We start from the raw sequence: 10,000 nt of genomic DNA, 5'->3' as shown, positions 1-10,000 counted from the left end.
AAAAATAAATAAATCATACCTTGCACTTTCGAGGATGCAATGTATTTGTGAGAGCTTCATCAATGGTAGCAAGATCCTTGATTAATTTTAGTACTTCACCATCAGGTTCTTGAGAGTCTAGGCCTGTTGCAAAACCACCTCCACGAGCAACTGGCAGCAGGTAGTAAAAACAGTGCAGCCGCACCTGAGAGGCAAGTCAAATTTTAGTGTAGTTACTGGAATATATTTATGGATATCTGTTTATTGCACGATTTAAAATAGAAAATATGATTCTTGGTTTTTATGCTGCAGGATCTCACCTCTAGATGTAGCACCAATAAACAAGTATGTGCCAACTCCTCAAAGTCCTTGGCAAGGGAGGTGAGTGTCTGCACAGAGGCATCAGACACAGGAGGCACTTCACCTGACACCAAGATGCCAGAGGATGATGATTTTACAGGTAATGAAGTTGCAAACTTAACTATACAAGTGCCAAACCATTCCTGTAATAAATATGTATTTGTAAATTTAAAAAAGTTATTTGAAGTATCAAATGTGCAGCTATTAGACATATCAGTTTTTGAGTTTACTTAATAAGAATAGCTTGACTCAAACACTTTTTAATTTTCAATCCCAATCTTACCAAACTTTCTTGTAAATGTGCCAGAGTCCGGAGCTGGGCAGGGTCAGCCAAGATCTCATGTTGAGGTATCAACTGGTCTCCAAGATTACCCGTCAAAATCTCTGCTTCCTTGCGGTTTCGCTCACCCACCTGTTATGAATGTATTAGAGCAATAAAGTGCCATGAAATTATACTGTCATACTTATGGGGCCATTATCCCATTTTTTAGTGGAAAATTTATATAAAATTCAATTTTTAAGTTATACTCACAAAAAAATCAAGGGAGGGGTGGGCAACAACCTCTAAAAGTTTCAGAGGGGTAACTCTACTAAAAGATCATTTAAATAGTATGGTTTCTGTGTATACTCCCACCACATTATCCCAACACTTCATTTTTTAAACATGATAAAAGAGGCACTTCATAACTCCATCAGCTGATTCAAGTTTAAACAGCATTATTAATGCCATGATAACAGTTGCATCAATGAGGCAACCCTGTCTGATAATGTAAACATCAGGTCATCTGTTTTTATTCCGTTACGGGCATCAATGAAAGATTTATAAGATGACCAAGTGTTGCAAATAAGATATGGCTACCTGTTAAACACAACAGAAGCAGCTGTCAGTCCCTGTATGGGATGAAAATTACAAAATAAATGTCACTCCACCACGCAACGGTGCCAAGGTCTGCGTTTCCACACTGCACGTATAAGCTACCAAAGTTTTTTTTTTTTTTTATTGATTTTACTCATTTCTATATTTTTTCTGTTTCTTTTTCTATAAACTCCATATAGGTGTATTTGCAGTTTACCTTTAAAAAATCATTTAAACTGGTGCATTATTTCAGATAGCTGCAAAAAAAGCATATACTCTTGCTTATCCAAAGCATTTTTCCTTCTTAAATGTAAGATACTGTACTTGCCTCTTCTGGGTTTTCTTCTCCTTCAATTGCACACTCAGATGTTACACCTGCTTGCAGAGCTCTCCAATTAGGTAGGTCTCTGCAAATTTATAAAATCCTCAGTAATATTCAAATGAAAGCAACAATCTTGCTATGTCCATTTTTGACCCAGAATTTATCATGCCTGTATTAAGAGCAACTGAAATACCTTAAAAATCTGCTAATATCCTCATCTTTAGCCCAGGTTGCTGAAATTATTCTCTTGTCCTCAGAGTCAGGTTGGGTGATCCCCCGGTAAGCTGCCTGACACGTTTCCCGATAGTTCATGAGGGTGTTGCACATCATAGACACAAAGTGGTCAGCATAGAGTGGAAGAGCCCCAAGTAACCACCTCAGTTCTTCAATACTTTGCCACACACTGATACTACTCTGTGTTGCCAGGGAAAGAAGTGCAATAGCAAAAGCTATTAGTATGACATTTCCTAAATGGTAAAAGACACACTATCTCAATTGAAAACAATCTGGATAAAGGATTAAGAATCTAACAATTATCCCAATTCATTCATTTGAAAATTATAATTACCATTAACAAAATCAGTGAGTTTTACCTGTAAGAGTGGTCGACTAATTTTCAGTGCCTTCAGGACCTGTGGATCTTTACATGTGCGCCACTGGTCGAGAGCTTTGGTGGCCTGTTCCAGCCTGCCTGCTGTCTCTACATGCAACTGGGCCAGGAAGGCATCTTTGATGTAGTCAGTGATGAAAACATAGAGTGTACAATGGGTTCTGAAAATGGTAAATGAAAATTGTTTGATGCAGAGGCATTGTCACTTTTTCTGATATGACAAAATCAAATGTTTATACTTTCACTCTAACACTTCTACTTTTCCTTTTGTGAAATGAAACTTCTGTAAATTTTAGTCTATACAATGAATTCCTTCACAAGTATAATTATTCCATCTATTATTTCTCAGTAATAACAAATCAGATTTACCCTGGAGAACATCCAAGGGCATCTTCTATCTCCCTGATGAAAGACAGGAGGGGGTTGAACACAGCCGTGATGTTGTGGGGTGATGGTGAGCAAACCAATGTCTTCTCATTTACTGATTTTGATTTGCTATTTCCTGCACTTGCTGTATTGCCATCTGTTACACATAAATATAATATAGGGACATATTTACCCATCAAATGTTCAATATTTCAATAGAAATGTAGAGATACAAGAAGCAATTGACCTTAATAAATGCTATTAAGTATCTATACTGAGGTCATACAATTACAATCTAAGAGTTATGTTAGTTGTCCAGTGTTTGCTTGTTTTCCAAGATTACTATATATTTCAAGACCGTATATTTGGACATACAAATCAAAGTTAACACAAACAATAAAACAGACAAACCTGTTGCATCTATTCCGTCAATGCCACCTTGCTCTGCAGCTTGTTCCATGAGGTAGGAGTTCATAGTCATGGCATGGTATGAGGCCTCGAACTTGAAGAGAGAATAATTCTTGGACCTGTAGAAAAAAGTTTTCCCTTGATTAAGATGAAAATTTTAAGAGCAATCATTGTTACTCTCCATGATTAAGCAAAAAATTCCAGAATAATTCACAAATGGTCATCATGCATATCAAACATGTGTTTTTGATATCACACGCACAATAAAGAATACATAAAGGGGGTCTTTTGACGTTACCTTAGACGTATGAAGACTAGGGAATCCCTACCAAAAATTTCAACCTTTCTAAAAAAATAACTAAAGGTTACTTGATTTTAATAGTCAATCATTATACGGCCACACATGCAAAAATCATTCCATATCACTATGTTACTAGGTAAATTTAGTAATTAGTTAGAAGCAAGTCATAACACAAACAAATAAGCAAGAACATAGGCAAAACAACAACTAATAGCAAGTATACAATGCAGTTAGTAAGAAGCAAGCCACATAATAACTAATAAAAATGTGAAAAGATAAACAAAAACTACAAACAAGCAACAAACAAAAACAGCAGTTACCTTGGAGTGCGTTTCTTTGTGAAAAATGACGATATATCTGTCGCAGCTTCAGTAAATGCAGCAGGGGCTTGCTGCTGGCTATTACCAAGCTGACTCAGATCAAGGTATTCACTTAGCAAAACTTGCATCTGAAATATACATATATGATTATACACATAACTATTGCTAATTTATAACTTTTAAATTCACCTAAGGCTTAAGATAACCTGTAAAATATGAGTCAATATTCAAATGAGAAGTTCTTATCTGGTGAAAGATATCTTGTCCTAGCCCAATACTTAACTTCAAGCTACATATCAACAACAAAAAACAATAAATAAATAAATAAATAAATAAATAAATAAAAATAAAATAGATAAATAAATATTAACAAAATTGTAAAATAGATAAAAAGACTAGTATATATCTCAAGCATGTAACAAAACTTATGAAGAAGCACCAGCTCTTACCGCAGCTTGAACCTTTGACCAAACATCAGGCATGCTATAAAGGTGAACTTCTATGCCATGTTTGTCAGCTGAAGAACGCATGCTGCCAAGAATAGATTGGTGAGCTGCAACCACAAGTCGAAACTGTTCAAAAACCACCTGGGCAAGAGAACAGAAAGTTGTGTAAAAGATTGTATATTCAAACCCTTGATATCCTTAGCTTCCATATGACATATTCCTCATAATTCTCTATTGTAATGAGGCTTAATCCAGTAGTTCTCTATAATAACAAATCAAAAATATCCAACGGTACTATATCAATACTTTTTTTTTTTTTTTATTCCAGTTAGACAAACTTGCTTCAGTGGACAAACACCTTCCCTGTCTGTTCACCTCTTTCCCCACATTTAATATTCATAATCCCTGGATCATCAAGAATCAAACAAGTTTTACTTCAAGATCATAAAAACTATGTTCTAAGATACACTACCTCCCCAAAAATGGCTGACATATCACTTTCACATACAGACACGTACATCAACCTACACTTCAAACAGCTCATCTGATCCTAATAAAGCAACAAATACTAACCTGTAAGAGTTCCTGCAAGAGTTTCGCGTCCCGGGAATCTGCTTTAAGGTAAGCGTGTCCTGATATGGGAGGGTCATCTGGGGGCGCTGGAGGGTGGTACTCCACAATTTGTTGTGTGGTGCGCTGGATAATGACACCTAGTTCCTTCTGCATACGACGTTTGATTGTCTGGGAAACAATTCATTTAAAATAAAGTAATAATGAAAAAGTCTGAAAGACACTGGTTTGAAGAACCAGATGCAGGAGAAATACGTTTATAAAGAATGAATCAATAAATTAAAGAATAATGAGCAGTTTATACAAATACAAAAAATATTTTTATATCAATAGATAATTTAACTACATTAACCCAATGGATCCAGGTGATATGACTGTCTCATCATGAAAAAAATTTGACTGAGGGCCAGGTGATGGGAATATGCTGTTATGGAAAAAATTGGCAAATGGCTGGGGTGATGAAAGTGCCGTCATGAAATATTTTGCTGGAGGCTGGAGTGGTGGGAATGACTTGCCTTGAGTGCCCAAAGTTCTTGGAGGAAAATTAGAATCAGGAAGGGACTCTCAATTTATTTCCACAAGCTAACAAAGGAATGTACCATGAGTGAGCAATGGCTTGGAGAGTGCCTTCTCCAGGGAGGACACAAAGGGTATTACATAAAATTGAAGTGTAAAAATATTAAAAACTGATACAAACAATAAAATGTTATTTATTGTAATTGCACAGAATTGCAGACTACCTTGAGAGATGATATAGAAGTATCTTGATACAGTATATCAAATGACAAATACTGATCTTGGAAAATGGCAAAAAAGCAAAACATGCTTATGCACCATAAGAGATAATAACATTGTGAAGGGGAGGCAAGAAATCTTGCCACCACACATGTATGGGCAAGGCCTACAAGCCCCATACTCAATCAAGTAAGCCTAATGCCCGAATGTTGAGCCGCGTTTGGGCAACATGACACTCAGATCTAATGAATCGATAAAGTACCTCTGAAATCCCCCCCACAAAAATACAATATGCATACAGCATTAAAGACAGAGTAATCTCACCTCAACTGCCTCTGGGAGCTTCCCTAAGAGAGCAAGGCACTCAACAAGGATGGCCATGAAATGCTGTGCATTTGCCTCAGGATCAGAACCACTAACATCCTCTTGTATAGTCTCACCCTCACCTAAACCTCTGTTTGGGAACAACAAAACAGTTAACAGATACAATTAGCATGAAAAGGAATAATTGTACTATACTGGTATATTTTTATAAAACACTTCACACTAAACCATATATTCACAGACTAATTAAATAATTCATAATACATGTATTTATATGCTATATATGACATACTTCACTTTATTAGTTGGAGCCATCATCTCAAACAGATTTTTACGTGCTTTATCAGCCTTTCCTGTGCCCAGACTCGCCCTGTCAGACCCAGCACGGGTGAGCGTATGTGACGAGTCTCGACCCGACCCCTGCCTTCTTAACGACAAAACCTCTTTGGTCCATCGCTGGTACAGGTGTCTATGAAGTTCTTCTATGAGGGTGTCATGTAGTTTCTATGAAATAAAGATAGTTCAGCTTATCACACAACCTTTACTACATATAAAAATTCACATTACCAATCCTATTGACAGTGTTAAATCTCTGTTAGACAACAAACTTCACATCAAGAACAAAAACTTATCTATAGTTACCTCCTTCCTGGCATGCAAATCTGAATTTACTTCCTTCAATGCCTCCACCATCTTCAGGTCTGTCCTGAGACGGTTTAGGGATGTAACCAAAAGCTGTGTTGCATGAAGGTAATGCTTTTTATTGATGTAACCACCTACTCGCTCACCAACATCTCGAACTTCATCTCTGGAATAAAAGATATGTAGGAATTAACCCGATGCTGACAGAGATGGCAATTACACACATACATACATACATACATATATATATATATATATATATATATATATATATATATATATATATATATATATATATATATATATATATATATATATATATATATATAGCTTCAGTAATGCATACACTCCATATATGTTTCATTTATGAAAAATAAAAATAAAAAGATTATTGGTATTTTGGTGGGTTTAGATTAGTTTTCTTTATGATTTAATGCATTTATTAAATGTCTCAGACAGGAATATTTCCTTTCACATCCAAAAAAAAGGTGGGGAAAAAGGATACCTTTACAAAATACGGTCTCTATTGAAAATAATTCTGACCGACTTGGTAATAATCTCATTGCAAACTACACTAAATGAGCATTTTTATATTTATATATATCAGTGAAAAAATCACTGGGAGAACGAACTTTGGCAAGTGTTCAAATTTATTACTACGGCCTGCTCTCAGTACATTGTTTACATGAGCTGTGCTACCTTCCAGCGGATGTAATTTTTATGCACCTCGAGATCAGTTGATTATGGTTCACACATTCATTGGAATGAACCATGACCTAATATGAAACAAATTTTCATTGCTTTTAACATTCCTTTGTTTTTGATATTTTACTATTCTTTATTTAGCCGTAATGAAGTTCACTTCACTTATTCTCTCATACATCTTTTAAAGAACAGAAAGGGAGAAAGAAATATACTAAACTCTCTCTCTACTTTAGAGTAAACAAGGACCTACATTTGCTCCAAAAGAAGCATCACATGTTTGTGCTCAACGCCCTCTAACCATCGCTCCTTCAGCTCATCACGCTTGCAGTGAAGTAAACGCTTACACGCTGCCAAGTTTTCCTTAATGGTCCGTATGCGTTTTCTGGAGTCTGCCAGCCGACCTGAGACATCTCCAAATATCTGTGAGAGAGAAATTGTTAGCATTCCAAAAGCCTTTTCAATTGCAATTAAAATATATATATATATATGTATATATGTATATATGTATATATGTATATATGTATATATATATATATATATATATATATATATATATGTATATATGTATATATGTATATATGTATATATATATATATATATATATATATATATATATATATATATATATATATATATACATATCTGTATATATACATTTATATACAAATGCATATGCATATATATGTATAAATATGTATACATATATGTATGTACATAAATACACATACATATATATACATAAACACATGCACATACATACATATACACATACATACAAATACATATACATATATACACATATAAACACACATATATATATATATATATATATATATATATATATATATATATATATATATATATATATATATATATGCATATGCATATGCATATGCATATGCGTATACGTATACGTATACGTATACGTATATGTACACGTACACGTACACATACACATACACACATACACACACATATACACATATACATACATATACACATATACATACATATACACATATACATACATATACACATGCACATATACATCCTATCTACACATATACATATGCATATATATATATATATATATATATATATATATATATATATATATATATATAGATAGATAGATAGATAGATAGATATATCATGATACTTAATTGTAGTTTTCATGTTGTGATGCTCTTGGAGTGAGTACGTGGTAGGGACCCCAGTTCCTTTCCACGGAGAGTACCGGTGTTACCTTTTTAGGTAATCATTCTCTCTATTTTATCCGGGCTTGGGACCAGCACTGACTTGGGCTGGCTTGGCCACCCAGTACATACATACATACATACACACATATAAAACATACTTGCATACATATATACACACATATATACATACATATAATACACATATACATATATATATCTTATATATACTTGTATATACATATATACTCATATATACTCTTATATACATATACTTTTTATATACATGTATATATATATATATATATATATTATATATTATATATTATATATTATATATCATATATCATATATCATATATCATGTATCATGTATCATGTATCATGTATTATATATTATATATGCATATACACACATACATCATACATATACACACATACCTCATACATATACACACATACATCATACATATACACATACATCATACATATACACACATACATCATACATATACATACATACATATACATACATACATATACATAAATACATATACATACATACATAAACTTGCATACTTACATTCTGTGTGTGTGTGAGTGTGTGTGTGTGTGTGTGTGTGTGTGTGTGTGTGTGTGTGTGTGTGTGTGTGTGTGTGTGTGTGTGTGTGTGTGTATGTGTGTTGTATGTGTGTGTGTTGTGTGTGGTATGGTTGTGTATGTGTGTGTGTGTGTATGTGTGCATGTGTGTGTGTGTGTGTGTGTGTGTGTGTGTGTGTGTGTGTGTGTGTGTGTGTGTGTGTGTGTGTGTGTGTGTGTGTGTGTGTGTCTGTGTATTTGTGTGTATTTGTGTGTGTGTGTGTATTTGTATGTGTGTGTGCATTTGTGTGTGTGTGTATTTGTGTATGTATGTGTATTTGTGTATGCATGTGTACTTGTGTATGCATGTGTATTTGTGTATGCATGTGTATTTGTGTATGCATGTGTATTTGTGTATGGATGTGTATTTGTGTATGCATGTGTATTTCTGTATGTATGTGTATTTCTGTATGTATGTGTATTTCTGTATGTATGTGTATTTCTGTATGTATGTGTATTTCTGTATGTATGTGTATTTCTGTATGTATGTGTATTTCTGTATGTATGTGTATGTGTGTATATCTATGTGTAAGTTAGTGTATGTGTATGTATGTATATGTATGTGTATTTGTGTATGTATGTTTATTTATGTGTATGTGTATGTTTATTTATGTGTATGTGTATGTTTATTTATGTGTATGTGTATGTATGTGTATGTGTGTACGTGTAGGTGTATTGATAAGATAGATAGATAAAGATATAGATATAGATACAGATATGTAAAACCTTTTAGATAGATTATTGATACAAGTCAAACACAAACCTGCATAACATCCTTGAGTGATTGATCATGCCTTGTTATGAGCTGGTCTAACCGCTGGTCACTTTTGCGATACTCTTTCTCCAGGCGAGCCTTCTCGCGATCCCTCTGCTCATTATTTTCACTTGCTGATAATGTCCGAATAACGGACATCAACAGCCCACTCTATAAAAAATCAAGACAAATTTTCTTTTATAATAACAGTAAAATAATAGGAACTAATTCAGTTCCAAAAGCAAGCTCAAATTATCTACAAATGATTTTGTTTGTCTATTTAGAAAATACATTACTAGCTGGGGAATGCTATATGAAACTTCACCTGCCTTGGGATAATTACTATCTCATAATGTTATTTTACATAATAACTCATTTCTCTGTTAGTTTTTAACAATTATTATTTACATGTTTAAAGAAACAATATTTGTTAGAGTGTTTAAACATATTGGTTAAACAAAGCATATC

The 10,000-nt window shown here is 33.9% G+C and overlaps 1 protein-coding gene across 1 annotated transcript in view; it reads right to left on the bottom strand.

Moving 5' to 3' along the window:
* Positions 1-10,000, bottom strand: part of LOC119584204 (exocyst complex component 4-like) — an 11,590-nt gene that overhangs the window by 904 nt on the left and 686 nt on the right. The window contains exons 2-17 of the mRNA XM_037932715.1: positions 9,542-9,703; positions 7,195-7,364; positions 6,240-6,405; positions 5,890-6,101; positions 5,598-5,727; positions 4,542-4,709; positions 3,972-4,109; positions 3,523-3,650; positions 2,905-3,020; positions 2,497-2,650; positions 2,111-2,288; positions 1,711-1,931; positions 1,524-1,602; positions 623-751; positions 300-482; positions 20-184 (exon numbers count right to left, since the gene is read on the bottom strand). Coding sequence (XP_037788643.1) covers positions 20-184; positions 300-482; positions 623-751; positions 1,524-1,602; positions 1,711-1,931; positions 2,111-2,288; positions 2,497-2,650; positions 2,905-3,020; positions 3,523-3,650; positions 3,972-4,109; positions 4,542-4,709; positions 5,598-5,727; positions 5,890-6,101; positions 6,240-6,405; positions 7,195-7,364; positions 9,542-9,703 — 2,499 coding nt within the window. The remainder of the gene's footprint in view (positions 1-19; positions 185-299; positions 483-622; positions 752-1,523; positions 1,603-1,710; positions 1,932-2,110; positions 2,289-2,496; positions 2,651-2,904; positions 3,021-3,522; positions 3,651-3,971; positions 4,110-4,541; positions 4,710-5,597; positions 5,728-5,889; positions 6,102-6,239; positions 6,406-7,194; positions 7,365-9,541; positions 9,704-10,000) is intronic.

Source organism: Penaeus monodon, chromosome 18, assembly GCF_015228065.2.
Source record: "Penaeus monodon isolate SGIC_2016 chromosome 18, NSTDA_Pmon_1, whole genome shotgun sequence".
Taxonomy (NCBI): Eukaryota; Metazoa; Arthropoda; class Malacostraca; order Decapoda; family Penaeidae; genus Penaeus; species Penaeus monodon.
The sequence above is the reverse complement of the archived record's forward strand: the minus strand, read 5'-3'. Positions and strand labels throughout refer to the sequence as shown.